A 19652-nucleotide genomic window follows, 5' to 3' on the forward strand; every position below is an offset into this window, starting at 1 on the left:
AAGAAAAAAAGTTTTTTGTTAATGCGTCGGATGAGACGAAAGATGAAATGAAACTGCGGAGTAGAACAGCTTTGAGATAAGGTGAGACGGTGCTGCTGGAGAGAGAGGTCCAGTGTGTGCATGTGGCGGCGCATAGCACTGAGTGCTTTTATTTCATTTTTAGATATGCCTGGTGCTGCTCCTGGTATGCTCTTCTGCACTCTTTATTGAACCAGGGTAGACCCCTTGGCTTGATGATAATGGTAGAGTGACGGATATGCTGGATCATGATGTTGGAAATTGTGGCTGAATACAATTCTGCTGCTGCTGCTGATGATCCAAAGTGCCTTATGGATGCCAGTTTTAAGCTGCTTTATCTGATCTGAATCTATCCCACTAACCTTGTGTGGTACTACCACGCAACACGATGGAGGGTAGTCTCAGTGTGAAGACAGGACTCCGTTTTCACAGGGATTGTGCAGCGGTCACTCCTACCAATACTATCACGGACAGCTGCATCTGCAACAGGCAGATTGGTGAGGACATGGTAGTAGGTTTTTCCCTTTTGCTGGTTCTCTCACCACCTGCCGCAGGCTCAGTTTGGCAGTTATGTCCTTAGGACTCAGCCAGCTCGGTCAGTAGTGGTGCTACCGAGCCACTCTTGATGATGGACATTAAAGTCCCCCACTCAGGGTACATTCTGTGCCCTTGCCACCCTCAGTACTTCATCCAAGTGGTGTTCAACATCAAGGATTACTAATTCATTAGCTGAGGGAAGGCATGAGGTGTTAATCAGCTGGAGGTTTCCTTGCCCATGTTTGACCGTGTCAGGAATTTCTTTGGAGATACTCTGTTTGAAGTGCAGCAGAAACTCGGTTTATGCGCATAAATGGGACATCCACCACATTTTGAGCAGGTGCCTTCTTAGTGCAGCATGCAGCACATCAGTCTCTTATTCTGAAGGTCTTGAGTCAATCCTCAGAAAAGGCAGTAAGTCTTGGAAAGTTTTTTGGAATAGAGAGTAGTATTTCAAAATTTGCCAATGATACCAAACTTGGAGGAAAGGCAAACATTGAGGATGATACAAATCGACTGCAACAGGACATAGATAGGCTGGCAGAATGGGCAGAAATATGGCAGATAGAATTTAATACAGAGAAGTGTGAAGTGGTGCATTTTGGAACAAGGGATGGGGAGAGGCTATGTAGACTTAATGGCATAGTTCTATAGAGTGTGCAGGGACAGAGGGACCTGGGGGTGTATGTGCAGAGATCTTTGAATGCGCAGAATGTATTGAGAGAGAAGTTAGCAAAGCGTATGTGATCTTGGGCTTCATAAATAGAGGTTTTAAATACAAAAGCAGGGAAGTTATGCTGAACCTTTATAAAGCTCTGGTTCAGCCACGACTATTGTATTGCATTCAGTTTTGGTCACCACACTTTAGGAAAGATGTGAGCTTCCTTGAGAGGATGAAGAGGAGATTTACCAGAAAGGTTCCAGTGGTGAAGGATTTTAGCGACAAGGTTATATTGGAGTAGCTGAGGTTGTTCTCCAAGAAGCAAAGGAGATTGCAAGGGGATTTGTTAGAGGTGTTCAAGATTATGACCAGTTAGGATAGGGTAGACAAAGAAAAACTATTTCCATTAGCTGATGGTATAAGGACTAGGGCACACAGATTTAAGGTTTTGGGCAAGAGATGCAGGAGGGATGCGAGGAAGAATCTATTTAGGCAGCGAGTGATAATGGCCTGGAACTCGCTGCCTACGAGGTTGCTGGAAGCAGAGACAATTTCTGGTTTTAAAATGAAATTGGATGGGCATTTGAAGAAAATAAACTTGCAGGGCTATGGGGATAGAGCAGGGGAATGGACTGACTGGATTGCTCTGTGGAGAGCTAGCATAGACATGATGGGCTGAATGGCCTCCTTTTGTGCCGTCAATGACTTTATTTCCCGCAACATTATGATGGTCAAGGGGAGGCTCCAAGGAAGTTCTTGGCAAACTGTGCAATTTTGCCCTGGTGAAGTACGAGGAATACCACCCTTGCTCTGCTATTGCAAGCTCTTGGCGCTCACAAAGCAACAAGAAGAAAAATTTAGTCTGCAACATAATGTAAATGGCAAATGTTAAGATCAGAGGCTCCTTTAGCTAAGAATCAGAAAGCAGCATCTTTGGCGGTTATGCAATCTTTGCTATGCACTGTTATTCTGCCTTCTTTTCCCCTTGAAAAGATTGATTCCAGAGATGGGGGGGTTTGTCTTATGAAGAGAGATTGAGCAGTGTAGGCCTTTACTCTCTGGAGTTTAGAAGAATGAGAGGAGATCTAATTGAGGTATATAAAATGATTAAGGGGATTGACAAGGTAGACATAGAGAGGATGTTTCCTCTGGTGGGGCAATCTAGAATGAGAGATCATAGTTTTAGGATAAGGGTTAGCAGATTTAAAACAGAGATGAGGAGAAATTACTTCTCTCAAAGGGTCGTGAATCTGTGGAATTCACTACCCCAGAGTGCAGTGGATGCCAGGACATTGGGTAAATTTAAGGAGTAGATAAACAGATTTTTAATTAGAAGTGGGTTGAAGGGTTATGGAGAACGGGCAGGAAAGTGGAGTTGAGGCCGAGATGAGATCAGCCATGATCGTATTGAATGGCGGATCAGGCTCGAGGGGCTGAATTGCCTACTCCTGCTCCTAGTTCTTATGTTCTTGAAGCCCTTCACAAGTAGGTCATATTCAGACAGCACTACCAACTCTCCACCTGGTGCCTAAGTTACAAAAACGGAACAAACCTGACCTAATTTCTAAACCACCTTTCCATTTATTGCAGTCACTATTTTTTTGCAATTTGAGAGCAGACGCAGCCTTCCTCCCTGTCATATTTTTACTTTGAGAATCGAAGCATTCTACCAGTTATACGACCATTCTACATTCACAAATAAACAATTAAAAATCTCAGGTCAGGCTGTGGTCTCCTTGCATGTACAGATGCACATTTGAATCAAGGTAAAATTCAACCTTGACTTGGGTGCAAATCATGCAGTAATGGATTTGCCATCCATTCTATTTCCCACCCAATTTTCCTTTCATTTACTTCAATTGAAGTGGACTTCACACCGCCCATTTTATGCCCTGCCGAGGTTGTAAGTTTTGCCCATTAATAGAAAGGAGAAATCAGGCTGGATGTTCAACAGGCAGCCAATCCACAACCACCTGATTCCCTGCCTCGATTTTGCAGTTGGAATGTGGAATTTAGCTAAAGGCGGCAGAAAATATTTCTCTCTCCCTGGTCAAAAATATGTTATAGCTACAATTCACTTAAACATCAAAACCATTGGAGTGACCATTGACAATGTGGTCGATTTGTATCAGGCTATTGACACCCCCAGCTTAGTGGTTAGGGTTAGAAGTTGGCTTTGGGCCTAGTGGTTAAGAGATAGTGGTTAATTTATTAAAAATGGAAATCACCGTTAGCTAACCACTGGGTTAGAAGTTGGGTTTGAAGCTATAGTGGTTAATTTATTAAAAATTAAAATCACCTTGACATATTCCAGGTGTTCAGCTAGTTGTCATTTGTTAACCAGTTTAACCAATGGTTAATCTTGTAGTGCGAGGAGATTGCAACCAAGAACCGACACCATTGAGAGAGGGAGGGTGATGTTACTCTCCGGAGGCGCGGCCAAAGACCAGTCGCCGTACGACACTTTACGACATAATAATAAAAGCAAAATACCGCGGATGCTGGAAATCTGAAACAAAAACAAGAAATGCTGGAACCACCCAGCAGGTCCGGCAGCATCCGTGGAAGGAAAAGCAGAGCCAACGTTCCGGGTCATTGACCCTTCTTCGGAACACTTTACGACGACTGGCGGCGGCCGTTTGTTTTTGTTTGCCACTGGGGTTGCTTGGTGTCGCCAAGCAGCCACTTCCGGTCGCAGTCTGGCTGCTTATCCCGGCGAGTAGGCGTTATTGGTGTAGGAATTGGCTGATTGCAGCGGAGAGCTCAAGGTATTCGGCACTGAGTGGTGTAATTTACCTGTTCTCCACAAGTAGCATAAACTAGTAGAATCTATTAAATGTATTAATAGATAACCGAGGGTTGAAGTTGCGGTCGCAGATTGCCAACTCAGTGCAGTTGTTCTCTGTGAAGCTTCGACTCTAGTGTCACCAGCAGGTTTACCTGTAAACAGCAATCACGGCTTCTCACCATTTAAATGGGTTTGCCTTTTCTGATGCTCCTCATAAGGAGACACCAGGTTGCCCCAGTGTCAGGGAAACAAACAAACCCAAACAGTGGTTCCCCTTCCGAGAAGGGGCACAGCTAATAAAGAACCGAAACAAAATGAAGCAAACTTATGAACTTAAATGATGTTAGTTGCTTTATCCACCGTGACCTCCAGTCCCCATGGTGCCCACCGGTTGTGGAAGACCTCAAACGTACTGGCAGATAGCATATGCTTCTTCTCCGGGGCCACCTGGGTGTGGACAAGGCTACGGGAGAGAGGCAGATGGTCACCCCCACAAGCCTGGTCCACCCTGGACTTGTGGACCTTGGCCAGACCCAGGGGCAGGCCCATGAGGACTTGCCTGCCCATCCTCCTACACTAGGTGGTCAAAGATCAGGAGCATGGGACTGAAATTGAGATGGGTTCGAGTTTATACTCCTTTTAATGATGCATTTTCATTGCTGATATTTTACTCCCCTACTTAAGTTACAGTAGTTTTTGAACTTAGGTTTCATGAAGACTGGGGCTTGTGCCTTGCTACCTAGGATTTTCATGTCATATTTAATTTTATTAAAGGACAGTATTATAATATGTGCAACATTTCTTGTTCTTTTTAAGCTTTTCTCCTATCGTACCATGTTTTTAATCACCTTTTCCACTGTTTTCCATTTCTGATTTTTTTTGGGAGCCCTCAAATTGGAAGCCTGTGACCAGTGGTGTCCCGCATGGATCGATGATGGGACCCTCGCTGTTTGTAGTGTACATTAATTATTTAGTCGTGAATATAGGAGGTATGATCAGTAAGTTTGCAGATTACATGAAAATTGGTGGCGTCATAAATAGTGAGGAGGAAAGCCTTCGATTACAGGACGATATAGATGGGTAGAGCAGTGACAAATGGAATTTAATCCTGAGAAGTGTGAGGTGATGCATTTTGGGAGGACTAATAAGGCAAGGGAATGAGCGGCACAGTGGAGCAGTGGTTAGCACCGCAGCCTCACAGCTCCAGCGACCCAGGTTCAGTTCTGGGTACTGCCTGTGCAGAGTTTGCGAGTTCTCCCTGTGACTGCATGGCTTTCTGCCGGGTGCTCTGGTTTCCTCCCACAGCCAAAGACTTGCAGGTTGATAGGTAAATTGGCCATTGTAAATTACCCCTAGTGTAGTAGGAGAATGGTGGGGATGTAATAGGGAATATAGGATTAGTATAAATGGGTGGTTGTTGGTCGGCACAGACTCGGTGGGCCGAAGGGCCTGTTTCAGTGCTGTATCTCTCAAACTAATATACAATGGATGGTAGGACCCTAGGAAGTACAGAGGGTCAGCGTGACCTTGGTATACTTGTCCATTGATCATTGAAGGCAGCAGCACAGGTAGATAAGGTGGTTCGGAAGGCATGTGGGATACTTGCCTTTATTAGCTGAGGCATAGAATATAAGAGCAGGGAGGTTATGTTGGAGCTGTATAAAATGCTAGTTAGGCCGCAGCTGGAGTACTGTGTACAATTCTGGTCACCACACAATACAAAGGATGTGATTGCACTGGAGAGGGTGCAGAGGATATTCATGAGGATGTTGCTTGGGCTGGAGCATTTCAGCTGTGAAGTGAGACTGAAAAGGTTAGGGTTGTTTTCCTTAGAGCAGAGAAGGCTGAGGTGGGACCTGAGAGATATACAAAATTATGAGGGGGGTAGATAGGATGAAACCTTTTCCCTTAGCGGAGGGTTCAATAACCAGGGGGCATACATTTAAGGTGAGGGGATTTGAGGAAAACATTTTTCACCCAGAGGGTGGTTGGAATCTGGAACACACTGCCTGATGGGCTGGTGGAGGCAGGAATCCTCACAACATTTAATAAATATTTAGATGAGCACTTGAAACACCATAGCATACAAGGCTATGGGCCAAGTGCTGGAAAATGGGATTAGAATAGATAGGTGCTTGATGGCTGGCACAGACATGATGGACCGAAGGGCCTGTTTCTGTGTTGTATAACTCTGACTCTATGACTTTGGTGCACAAATATATACTTTTTTGGCTCTTTATCAGCTCTGCACTTGTTTACTTTGCGATATTTATGTTTTAAACTTTGCAAAAATTGTTGAATTTCTATTTTTCAGCTGTTCTTTAATATTGTGAAGTTAATCCAGTTTTCCAAGTCTGGTTAAGTGCATCAAAAATAAACTGAAGAATGCGAACTGAAGTTGGGGGTGATCTGATTGAGGTTTATAAGATGAAGGGAATGGTTTGTTTTCCAGTTGACAGTTTGTTCCAATTAAAGAGGCTAGGGAGGAGCAGGGATAACAATTTTATGTCGTATAAGGTGACCTCGGTTAAATGTCAGGAGGTGATTCTTTACCCAGAGAATAGCGGACCTTTGTAACAGGCTGCCTTCTCATGCAGTGGATGCTGATTCACTGAATTCCTTTAAGTGAGTGCTGGACCTGTTTCTGATTGAGGCAGACATCGCCTCTTACAAAAGCTAGGTACTCCAGGGAATATAGGGCGAGAGAGATATCCTGGACTAGTTGTGATCATCTCGATGGGTAGGAGAGGAATTTCACAGATTCTACCCCCTCCCCCTCCCCCTCCCCCAAATTGGCCTGGGATTTTATCTGGTTTCTTACCTCTCCCAGGAGATCACATGGTTTTGGCTGGGGTGGGACGTGTATATACACAAGGTATTGCAGTTATGTGGGACAGGCTGGATGGCAGCCAATCTGTTTCCAGCCACTTCGGTGCAGCAAGCCACTTGTAATGGCGCTAGCGCGAGCGTCCCAGCATGCAGATCGTGGCAGCACTCAGCATCTAATTAATTTGGCGCCGAACATGCCATTTTGGACCTCGCAGATTCTGTTAACGTCCTCTCTTAAACACTCTCAGCTGAACATGCATTTACCTGCATGAGGGATGACCCCACCCCAAGAACCAGTGCTATTTAAAGGCATCAGCATGGAACTTTCAGGTGAGGTGCTTTTGAGTACCTTTTGCTGCTGCAATGTTATTGGATGTACTGTGTACTACTATGTTGTTGTTGGAGGAGCATTCAAAAATTGTTGGAGACAGAAGGAAGAAATGCTGAATTTTTCCAAGGGGTTCAGTGGAGTTTGAAAGCCTGCTATCACTCATGGGCGCTAATAGTTGCAGATCCTCTTGGGACACGGAGTTGGAGCAGAGGCAGGAGAGAGGGGAAGAAGTGTGCAGAGGGAGAGAGTGGAGGGCTCTCAAAAGAAAGCTGTACCCACCTAGGATATTCAGAGAGCATTTCTCCTACCTCCACCTCAGCCAAAACTAGTGTCGGAGGCGGCTATGCTTCACCAAGGAGGGGATTACTGAACTGTGCTGCCTCCTCCAACCAAACCAACAGCTGCAGAGCAGGGTAAGGACGGTGTTGCCACTGGCTGTCAAGATCACCGTGGTGCTCAATTTCTATGCCTCAGGTTCCTTCTGGACTGGAGCCGTTAGCATTGTCAACATCTTAGTTTGCTGTACATTGCTGCATAAGGGAGGTCACTGAGGCCTTGTAAACATGGAGAGGGCATGTCATACACTTCTCTCAAAGCAGAGGAAAGCAAGAGGTGTGAGCATGTGGCTTTGCCATGATAGTGGGATTCCCAGTGTTGCAGGGAACCATTGACTGCATGCATGTGGCTCTGCAAGCGTCACCTCACAAAGGGGAGATGCACCGGAATCCCAAAGATTTCCACTCCCTGAACCTGCAGAGGGCATCATGTAGGTGAATTCCTGTTATCTTGGCAGCAGCCACAACACTTCAATCCCGTGGCACTCAACAAACCAGAAGGTGGCTGCCTGGTGACGAGGGTTACCTACTCTACACGTGGCCCATGACTCCCCTCTGCCACCCGATCTCACGCAGACAGCGTAAAATGAGAGTCATGCTGCCACCAGGAATGTCCAGGAGCAAACCATCAGTGTTCTAAAACCGTTTCACTGCCTGGACCGCTCGGGGGGGGAGCCCGACAATATTCGCCAGAGTGTGTCTCCAAACTCATAGTGGTCTGCTGCTTTCGATACAACCTGGCACTCATGAGGGTGCAGCCCTTCTCACCAGGACCTTGGGAGTAGGAGGAAGGAAGGCGGCATTTGGGACTGCTCTGGACAGGTTCTGAGTGACAAATCAGATTATGATTCTCTGCATCACCGTTGCTCCACAATTCCCCATCTTTCCATTCCTCTGCTATGGACCATCACAGTGTCCTTTTGACCAAATTCCTAAAATAAACGACACTACAAAAAAAAATTCCATGTTAACTTTATCCAACAACGCTTGCAGTAATACATATGAACAGTTCACCCTTGTGCATAGAACTGAAGACTTGTGCTCCAGAACTAGCTGCGCCCTTAGCCAAGCTGTTCCAGTACAGCTACAACACTGGCATCTACCAGGCAATGTGGAAAATTGCCCAGGTATGTCCTGTGAACATAAAGCAGGACAAATCCAACCCGGCCAATTACCGCCCTATCAGTCTACTTCCTGGCACTACAACCAGGTCCTCGTGGTTACCCTCCCTGAATTGATCTCTGTGGCTCATCCTCTTCCCTTCGCAATGTAAGCCTTGAGGGCTTCCTGCAGAAATGTGACCTCTCTCCTCCTTTCCACCTCCAGGATTAAGTACCACATCAGAGAACTTGGGAGCCCTCTGTGTTCTGTTGCACCATTGGTACTCACATTCCTTCTGAGAAACACTTTTGGAGACATTCCTACCATCTGCTGTAGCCAGAGTGCAGACTGCCTTTAAGAAGTGTAGGCTAGCTGTTACTTGTAATAGCTACACACATGCCTGGCCCCCTGCTGTGTGTGCAGCCACTCGGCAGCACGTTTAGTGCTGGGGTGCTCACCACAATCATGGTGATCAGTAGTTAGCATGAAGTTTATGTACTACATGCCTCACCTCAATAAGGCATGGGGTAATCACAATCCCCATGCCTGAAAACCGGCACTATCCAGTTTTTAGCACCTTATAATGTGCGATTGAAATCCTTTAGCACTTTGAGTGAGCAGCCTCATCAACTGGAGTTTTCAGTCCAGAGGTTTCAAAGGTGTTTACTGCACAGAGCTAATTTTATTCTCCCCTTCTTCCTTCAACAAGCTTCTACATCAAAATGAAATGTCCCATTCTGTACAGTATATTTCACCACTGCCATATCTGCATTCCCCCATTGTCTCCAAGCTGTCTAGTGTGGGCTTTTAATATTAGGTCTTGTTTTCTGTAGTTTAGTTCTGTCATATTTATCTAAATGCACACTTCAAAAAAAAGTCAATCATTTGCAATAGTTTGAATAAAGTAGCATAATTAACATGGCAAAGTGGGCATTTAGTGCTCAAAAAAAGTTGAATTATCAGATAACTTGAATTAAGCAACTTTGAATTAAAGAGTGCAGACTGTGTAGTGCTCCTGTCATTATAAAAAATGTATTTTTTGGCTGACAAGTATATATAAAGCTGCTGCCTTGCTTGTATTACAGAGCATATTCTACAGGATAAGTGATAAGACTGTATCGAAGCCTGCTCCTGCCCCGAACTGGAAAACGATATCAACTTTGCTTCCAATTTCCACCTTTCTCTCACCTTTACATGGTCCATCTCCAATACTTCCCCTCCATTCCTCGACTTCTCTGTCTCCATCTTTGGGGATAGACTGTCCACTAATATTCATTATAAGCCCACTGACTCCCACAGTTACCTCGACTACACTTCTTCACACCCTGCCTTCTGTAAGGACTTCATTCCATTCTCCCAATTTCTCCGTCTCCGATGTATCTGCTCTGATGATGCAACCTTCCACATCAGCACTTCTGATATGTCTTCCTTTTTCCTCAACCGAGGACACCCCCACTGTGGTTGACGGGGTCCTCAACTATGTCAGACCCATTTCCCGCACTTCTGCCCTCACCCCTTCCCCTCCCTCCCAGAACCACGACAGGATTCCCCTTGTCCTCAACATTGCAGCCCACCAGCCTACACATCTAAAGAATCATCTTCCGCCATTTCTGCCACCTCCAGCGTAATGCCACCACCAAACACATCTTCCCCTCCACTCCCCTGTCAGTATTCGGAAGGGATTGTTCCCTCTGCGACACCCTGGTCGGCTCCTCCATCACCCCCAACACCTTGTCCCCTTCCCATGGCACTTTCCCATGCAATCGCAGGAGGTCTAATACTTGCCCTTTAACCTCCTCTTCACTATCCAAAGCCCCAAACCCTCCTTTCAGGTGAAGCAGCAATTTACTTCCTTCAATTTAGTATACTGTATTCGCTGCTCACAAATGCGGTCTCCTCTGCATCAGGGAGACCAAACGCAGGTTGGGTGACCGCTTTGCGGAACACCTCAGCTCAGTCTGAATGCATGATCCCAAGCTTCCGGTCTCTTGCCATTTCAACACAACCCCCTGCTCTCATGCCCACATTTCTGTCCTGGTCTGCTGCAGTTTTCCAGTGAACATCAATGCAAGCTCGAGGAACAGCACTTCATTTTTAGATTTGGCATGCTGCAGCCTACTGGACTAACATTGAGTTCAATAATTTCAGAGCGAGACTGAGCCTTTATTATTTTATTGTATTTTGTTTTTTTTTTACTATGTGCCTGGCTACTGGTTTTTTCATGTTTGTGCTTTTGGCTAGGGCTGTTCATTATTCTATCATTAACATTCTCTCTTCACTAACACTTTGTCTTTCACCACATCATTAGTACACTCTCTTTGTCTTTGCTCCATGACCTCCTTTCAGTTAAACTCTCCATCCCTCTGTCCTATCATACACCTTCCCTTTTGTTCTGTTCCTCCCCACCCCCGCTTTACTTGTTTAGACCCTATTACATTTCTAACCTTTGCCAGTTCTGATGAAAGATCATGAGCTGAAACGTTAACTCTGCTTCTCTCTCCACAGATGCTGCCAGACCTGCTGAATATTTCCAGCACTTTGTTTTTATTTTGTGTCTGGCCTACATGTGACTTCAGTTCCACAGTATGTGCCCTTGGGGAACCTAGGGAGGAGCAATTAATATAGCCTTGCTTATGATGTCCACTTTGCTTGTTGATGATGCTCTCTGAATGCAGAATGTGTTGGAGGCACCTCCATTCCAGTTCTGCCAATTGCAGGGACAGAAAAGAGATGTGTGCAGTCAATCAGCTAGGTCTGGGAAGGGAGCCTGGCTTGGTGGGTGGAAACTTACTGAGTTCAACCCCAGAGCCAGCCAAGACCAGAAGGGTGACCAGAAAAAGTTGAGTGAGTCTGCTAAAATGAATAATGTAGTGTATTTTTTATTATCTTTTTTTGTTCTGGGGCTGTTCAATTAGTTGGATTGAGGTGAGACATGATTGCACTTGTTGCTTTGCGCATTTGCTTACTGTCTGTAAAATTAAAAGCTTAAAGGTTCATATCTGACCTCATCTCACTAAAGTGTTTTCCAGGCTGCTTAATTAGAGATTAGAGAAGTGTACGCAAGGACATTTGTCAGACAGCAAATCCAATTCCGATCAGAAGACATCCTAAATAATGCTGTTGTTTGCTTAAATATTGGGCACTATGGGTACATTCTTGAATGTAAACTGCTTAGACCACTCACTGGACTAACTAGCACTGCTAAACCCCAGAGAATATCAAAGGTAGACATCAGATTGCTCACACATGGTTTTAAATGTGCCTGGGTTCTCAATTTTGACAGCATAAAGTTAATAATTGTTTTGTCTTCAAATGAAGAGAGTAGAAATCTGTGTGATTTTGAGAGTTTTTATTTTTTAGCTCATTCTTTGTATTTTCTTTATACTCCTTACAGTACTTCTTTTAAGACAGCTGTTTAATTGCCGCCTTCAGTTTCCAATATTACAAAGAGTACCATTTTGGAATCATTCTTCTTGTAAAAATGGCACATGATGGACTCCACTAGAATGGTATGTTAACAACAGATCAATCTGTAGCCAATATTCTATATAGCACATTACATTATTGACAGTGTATCAAGCCAGTTCTTTCTCTATTTTAAAAGATCCACAACTCCTGACAGTCGTACTGCAACTTAGCACAAGTTAATTGTTGCAAAATAGGAAGGTTAAGCAAAACCTTTGGATAAATATAACCTTAATTAGGCTAAAATTAAAGCCTGTCATCCTTCTGTAACTGTACAATATTAAATAGTAACTGTAGAATATCATGCCCTGGACAATGTGCTATGGATGCGTTTACTTATGAAAAATGGTACACATTAAGTTATGGTTGTGTCTTAAGGGAGGTTGTTCAAAAACCGAAGTGATTAACTGGACTATGTATATAAATGGAAAGGAAGAAATAGGACTGCAGCTATTTCTCAATTATTTAGTTCACTGGTGTAGATTATTCTTCCAAAAGGTCCTCTTGAGACTTCCTTTGACATTTGTAGAAATTATGTTGAACATTGTTTACTTATGTAGCATTGCTATCCTCATTAGCATTTGCACTGGAAAAATTGGATAGTGAGGGTTTAAAAAATGTTCATTTGCAGATTGATAATAGCATGCAGAACGGCATAAGGACACAGACACATAAGGTTCACCGCCACTAGTAAAGGTCTGCAAAGGAAACCCGAGCAAGCCCGAATGCCAGGCCTTGCTGTGCGACCCGACCCCAAACCGGACTTAAATTTTAAGCTCAGGTCTTGGCCAATGGCAGCAAAGGCACTAACATCCCTAGCTTCCAGTTTTTTAAATTCTGTATTTACCGATATTTTTTGTTCATGCTTGTATCATCTTATTAAACCCCTCTCCCCTGTCTCTTCCACCTTCACCTCCAAGAACAAGTGTGTGGAGCTCATGGACTTTTGTCACTAAGATTGAGACCAACCGATTGGCTGCCTCTGCCACTTCCCTCCTTTTTCTTAGCGCATAAGACCAAACTTCCTTTAAAGCTCCCCTTGCTCCAGGCCTGAACTTACATTGTTCTCAGAGAGTGATTTACAGCACAGAAGGAGGCCATTCCACCCATTGAGTCCATGACAGCTCTCCAGTCTCTCTCCTAACTCCCTTTATGCCTAATCCAAGCTCATCTTGTCCACAAGACTCACATTCTGCTCCCTGAACCCCAATCCCTCTAAACTGCTCACCATTCAACTTGCCTGTTAGCTCATATTTTTAATGATCTCAGTGTTTTGAGTGCTGTCAATCTTTCCTTCATATCTGCTGTCATTACCCCTCTCCTCAAAAAAAAATCCCTTGACCCCACCGTACTTGCAAACTACTGCCCATCTCCAACCTCCCTTTCCTCTCGAAAGTCTTTGAATGGGTTGTCGCCTCCCAAATCCATGCCATCTTTCCCAGAACTCCATCTTTGAATCCCTCCAATCAGGTTTCCGCCCTGCCACAGTACTGAAACAGCTCTTACCAAAGTCACAAATGACATGCTATGTTACTGTAACAAAGGTAAACTATCCCTCTTCATCTTTCTCGACCTGCCTGCAGTCTTTGACACGGTTGACCACACCATCTTCCAACACCTCCGCATTGCTGTCCAGCTGGGTGGAACTGCACACGCCTATTTCCATTCTTTTCTATGTAATTTTAGCCAGGGATTCACCTGCAGTAGCTTCTCTTCCTGCTCCTTCACCATTACCTCTTGTATCCCCCAAGAATCTATCTTTGGCCCCCTCCTATTTCTCATCTACATGCTGCCCCATGGCAACATCATCTGAAAACACAGTGTCACTTTCCATGTGAACACTGACGACACCCAGCTCTATCTCACCATCACCTCTGTCGACTCATTCACTGTCGCTAAATTATCAGACTGTTTTTCCGACATTCTATACATTCTATGAGAAGAAATTTCCTCCAATTAAATATTGGGAACACTAAAGTCATTATCTTTGGTCCCCACCACAAACTCTGTTTCCTATCTACCGACTACATCCATCTCTTTGGCAACAGTTTGAGGTTGAACAGGACTGTTCGCAACCTTGGTGTCATATTTAACCTCAAGATGAGCTACCACTCACATATCCACGCCATCACAAAGACTGCTGCTTTCTACACTGTAACATCACCTGACTCTGCCCCTGCCTCAGCTCTACTACTGAAACCCTCATCCATGCGTTACCTGTAGATTTGACTATTCTAACGCACTCATGTCTGGCATCCTATATTCTACCCTCTGTAAACTTGAGATCAACCAAAACCCTGATGCACATGTCATTACTTGCACCAAATCCCATTCACCCATCTCCCCTGTGCTCAATGACTACATTGGCTTCCAGTTAAGCAATGCCTTGGTTTTAAAATTGTCATCCTTGGTTTCAAATCTCTCCATGGCCTTACCTCTCCCTATCTATGTGATCTCCAGCCGCACAATCCTCCGAGATGTCTGTGCTCCTCTAATTCTGGCCACTTAAGCATGCATGATTTTAATTGCTGCACCATTGGCAGCCATGCCTCCAGCTGCCTAGTTCCTAAGCTCTGGAATTCCCTCCTCAACCTCTCTCTCCTCCTTTAAGATGCTTCTTAAAACTTACCTCTTTGACCAAGCTTTTGGCCATCTGCCCATGTAGCCCCTTCTGTGGCTCAATGTCAGATTTTACTTTATAAGGCTGGAATTTAACGCTGTGGTGGAGACCCCACCCACCAGCTTAATAGTCAGGGTGAGCCCGCCTCTGCTGGGCCTGGAAGCCACACAGTGATTTTGTGTGGCCCAGGCCTTTAATTGGCCTCAGGGACTTCTGTCCCTCTGAGGCAGGAAGTCCTGCCTCCAAGAGCTGCTGGCCAATCAGCGGGCTGGAAGCTGTTCAGTCCCAGCAGCACTGCTGGGAGTGGCGCCCACTGCTGGGACTGCACCCAGCGTGAGGAGCAGCATGGATGCTTGGCCTGATAAAGGAAAGTGGAGTTTTGGGCCTCGCCAGGGTCCATTGGATGGGCCCCGGCAAGGGGTTGAGGTGTCTATCAGGAGGGCGGGTTAGGTGCTCCAGTGGGTGTGGCTTGTGCTGCTCGGTGTGGGGGGGCCCCTCTTTGGGGCACAGGGTGCCCAATCAGGAGGCCTCCCCCTACCCGGGCCTGCAAGGAGGCCACCTGGTATTACCAGGTGGGCTCCTCAGCTGACGAAGTGCTCAGCCGCAACTGGTAACATGCCAGTCGTGGTATGAGGAGGCTCTTTAGTAGTAGTTAATTGGACACTTAAAAGCCTCAATTGGCCTAGCGGCGGGCTGGCCGTTTGCCACCTCCCCAGCTGCTGGTAAAATGGCAGTGGGAGGCAGACTCCTGTGAAGCACCATGTAAATTCAAGTTAATGTTATCTTCAATGCTGTAAAGCTATTGCCTGACTGCGGCACAGTGGTGCAGTGGTTAGCACCGCAGCCTCACAGCTCCAGGGACCCGGGTTCGATTCCGGGTACTGCCTGTGTGGAGTTTGCAAGTTCTCCCTGTGTCTGCGTGGGTTTTCTCCGGGTGCTCTGGTTTCCTCCCACAAGCCAAAAAGACTTGCAGGTTGATAGGTAAATTGGCCATTATAAATTGTCACTAGTATAGGTAGGTGGTAGGGACAGGTGGGGATGTTTGGTAGGAGTATGGGATTAGTGTAGGATTAGTATAAATGGGTGGTTGATGTTCGGCACAGACTCGGTGGGCCGAAGGGCCTGTTTCAGTGCTGTATCTCTAATCTAATCTAAAATCTAATCTAATACTCAGACTGATGTACATTGAACTACTGCCACATTCAGAACATATCACTTTTTACTGTATGTTTGCAGATGGTATTTACACATAAATGCTGTGACCAAAAAAAATCTTTATTTTTATTTAAACTGCCGAGTTCCTTGTGATATTCACAATAATTTAGTACCCACTTTTTCAACAAAAAATCTTCGAGAACTTTCCCCCAAGTAAAATGGCCAGAAATCATGACTGGTATTTTAGCAGTTTAGCAGAGTGCAATCATGCTAATTTTCAATGGTATAAATTCTTGGAAAACTTTTTAAGCGTGGGGTGTTTAACTCATGTATTCTATGATTGGCTTTTACCCATAGTCATTTGAACTTTACAGATCTTTGGATCATTTCTTAGCATAATATTTTGATTATCATGTTGTAGATTGTTTAACTACGAGACGGTGATACATTCTATGGATCATGGGGGACAACTTGGCACATGAAGCTGAGCTAAATGGTTTGGTAAAAGAGGTAGGTTGACAGAAGCTACATTGGATGGTTAAAGATAGTTAAATTATATGATGGGCCTGAATTTGCTGTCTAAATAATGGTGAGACTAATGGCACTCTCCATTATTTCTGTGCAAATGGTACAGCGACTTCAGGTCGAGTGGCAGATGCACAGTTAAATATAGATATCTAAAAGTTGCTGTACGAGTTGCACTGTTTCACTGTTGGTTTTGCAAAAATGGCATCTCGCTGTCTGGCTCACAGTTGAAATGCATTGAACCACATGAAGTTGCTGTATTTGCATGGTAGGTATGAACTGGACACATCTAAGAAATTTAAATCTTGTCCATTTCAATCTGGGTACCCATTTATCAAGGCGGTCAAGTGTTCATAACTTCCAAATAACCCCTCTGACACTGAAAATTAACAATTACAACTGTGGAGTCTCATTTGTTAAATTTTAGTTGTTCGAGATCTTTAAAACAAATTTTTAAATAAAAAAACTTTTCCATTCTGGCTTTTTTTCCCTCTCTCTCTTAATCCAACCTTTCCTCCATCCTCTTTATCTGTACCTGATTTGACATTGAATTCACCCACTCTAAATTGCACTTCTTCCTAGTCCTTAAATTGTCAGTCACAATTCTTCAATCTGATTGGTTAAGGAGAAACTCAGTTGTTTGTCCTGTTCACTCAGGCCCCTGATGCCCAGTTTGCCTCATTGCACCATTATCAGCTCACACTTTCAGCAACCTGCCGTGCAAAAATTTAAAAACCTAAAATGTGCAAGGACAAATAACAAGATGCCCTGCCACAGCAAATTATGGCCCGTGATAATTGGGGGAACTGGTTTGAGGAAGGGGGGACTTTGGAAACCGAGCCCGAAAATGTGGGAAACTAAGTTGAGTTAATGTTGAAATGACCAAAAAGCACAAGTAAAAAGAGAATGATAATATTGTCAGTATTAATTAATCATTTTTAAAACAAAGAATGAAATCATTTTTGTAATTTTTTGATTTTTGGAAGCTGAGATAGCCTTGTCTTCTCTTGCTAGAGAATCAGGAAAGGAGAGTGAACAACATTGAATTTTATCTTAGTCGGCATCCCACTGTTGAACAGATATTAAATGGACCCCAAAGGCACATAGAGTAGCACGTCTGCCCTGGGCCACAGGTAACATGCTGCAAACGGCCTCAGGCTGTATTAAAATTTCAGAGCACAAACTGCCTAACGTTTGGTTTAAACTCAGAACCGATTCATCTTGTGCCTGAGGTTTGTACATATGAGCATTGTGGCATTTCTATATCGAGGGTATAACATGTTGAAAACTGTAGTTTATTTTAAATCATATAGATCTGTTTCAAATAAACTAAATGTGTAAAATTTTGGAATTCCCTACCCTGACTTAATTTCACCATTTGCTCTGCTAAACCAATTCAATGTAATCACAAAATTGAGTAATTGAAAATATTTTACCAGAAGAACATGGGGATTATTTTTATCTTTCCTATTCAGTCCTCCTCCTCCTCCCCCACCCCATCTACCTTTTTGGTTCCAATACATTCTCAGTCATAAAAGTTGGCTGTTGAGCCATTGTGTCTCTGCCATTGTTAACCTTGAGCTGGCTGGTATTGCACTCTGATTTAAGTAAAATATGAGGGAATAATACTGCTGAGCAGCTGCCCATGCAGTATGCAAGTACTTTGTTTATCAAAGCAGGTACTGATGGTGACATTTACTGATTAGTATTTTCTATCCAATCACACAGTAAAAAAGCTAAATTGAATTAAACTGGAATATTGATATTAATATAATTATTAATGGAATTCTATTAGGAAATATATAGTTATTGTACATTAAACTAATGTTCTTTCTCAATTAGTATTTAAAGTTTGCTGCTTTTGAGGAAACAGTGAATGTGTTTGATAAGGAATGCAAAAATAAGGGAAAGGCAATCCCGAAACCACCAAAGAGCGCCGGCCAAGATTTTAAGACTTCGCACATTCAGGTAAACTTTGTGTGTTCTTTGGATCACCACGTGAGAGTCTTTAAGTAATCCATGATACAATAACTATTACTTTAGAATCATGGAAAGTTTAAGGCACAGAAAATGGCTATTTGGCCCATCTTGTCTGTGCCAGCTGGGAAACAATCCACCCATTCTTATCCCACCATCCAGCATTTGGTCTGTAGCCCTGCAGATTACAGCACTTAAGGTGCACATCCAGACTCCTTTTGAATGAGTTGAGGGTTTCTGCCTCAACTACCCTTTCAGGCAGTGAGTTCCAGACCCCCACCACCCTCTAGGTGAAAAAATGTTTCCTCAATTCCCCTGTAATTTTTCTACCAATCACTTTAAATCTATGCCCCCTAATCACTGACCTCTCTGCTAAGGTAAATAGGCCCTTCACCTCCACTCTATCCAGGCCCCTCAAAATTTTGTACATTTCAATCAGATCTCCCCTCAACCTTCTCTGTTCCAAGGAGAACAATCCCAGCCTATCCAATCTTTCCTCATAGCTGCATTTTTCCAGTCCTGGCAACATCCTTGTAAATCTCCTCTGTGCCCTCTCTAGTGCAATTACATCCTTTCTGTAATGAGGTGACCAGATCTGCACACGGTACTCAAGTTGTGGCCTAACCAATGAGTTATACAGTTCCAGCCTAACCTTCCTGCTCATATATTCTATACTTCAGCTAATAAAGGAAAGGATTCCATATGCCTTCTTAATCACCTTATCGACCTGTCCTGCAACCTTCAGGGATCTGTGGACATTCACTCCAAGGTCCCTCACTTCCTCTACACTTCTCAGTATTTTCCCATTAATCGTGTATTCCCAAATGCATTACCTCACACTTCTCCGGGTTGAATTCCATTTGCCACTTTTCTGCTCATCTGACCATAAGAACATAAGAAATAGGAACAGGAGTAGGCCATTCGGCCCCTCAAGCCTGCCTCACCATTCAATGAGATCATGGCTGATCTGCCCCAGACCTCAGCTCCTCTTTCGTGCTAGCTCCTCATAGCCCTCAACTCCCCGATATTTCAAAAATCTATCTACCTCCTCTTTAAATACTTTCAGTGATCTAGCCTCCACAACTCTCTGGGGTAGCGAATTCCAGACATTCACTACCCTCTGAGAGAAGAAATTCCTTCGCATCTCAGTTTTAAATGAGTGTCCCTTTATTCTGTAACTATGTCACCTAGTTCGAGATTTCCCCACTAGTGGAAACATCTTCTCAACATCTACCCTGTCAAGCCCCCTCAGAATCTTGTACGTTTCAATAAAATCCCCCCTCATTCTTCTAAACTCTAATGAATAAAGG

At 44.1% G+C, this 19652-nt stretch overlaps 2 protein-coding genes across 8 annotated transcripts in view; one reads left to right on the forward strand and one right to left on the reverse strand.

The window, feature by feature from the left end:
* zgc:153039 overlaps positions 1-3673 on the reverse strand; it is a 180059-nt gene extending 176386 nt beyond the window's left edge. The window contains exon 1 of the mRNA XM_068042295.1: positions 3516-3673. The gene's annotated coding sequence lies outside the window, so the exon portion shown is untranslated. The remainder of the gene's footprint in view (positions 1-3515) is intronic.
* Positions 3674-3686: 13 nt separating this feature from the next.
* The window catches only part of LOC137375320 (lisH domain-containing protein ARMC9), a 143637-nt gene continuing 127671 nt past the window's right edge, over positions 3687-19652 (forward strand). For 3 of the 7 annotated variants that reach the window (XM_068042296.1, XM_068042302.1, XM_068042301.1), the window contains exons 1-4: positions 3688-3984; positions 11995-12109; positions 16262-16350; positions 18208-18333. In XM_068042296.1, the coding sequence (XP_067898397.1) occupies positions 16300-16350; positions 18208-18333 (177 nt within the window). In that variant the 5' untranslated portion in view covers positions 3688-3984; positions 11995-12109; positions 16262-16299. Of the gene's footprint in view, positions 3985-7070; positions 7164-11385; positions 11440-11994; positions 12110-16261; positions 16351-18207; positions 18334-19652 lie in introns of those variants that run through there. The other 4 variants (XR_010975986.1, XM_068042300.1, XM_068042297.1 and 1 more) reach the window with 4 other exon arrangements.

This window comes from Heterodontus francisci, chromosome 11 (genome assembly GCF_036365525.1).
Source record: "Heterodontus francisci isolate sHetFra1 chromosome 11, sHetFra1.hap1, whole genome shotgun sequence".
In the NCBI taxonomy this organism is placed as follows: Eukaryota; Metazoa; Chordata; class Chondrichthyes; order Heterodontiformes; family Heterodontidae; genus Heterodontus; species Heterodontus francisci.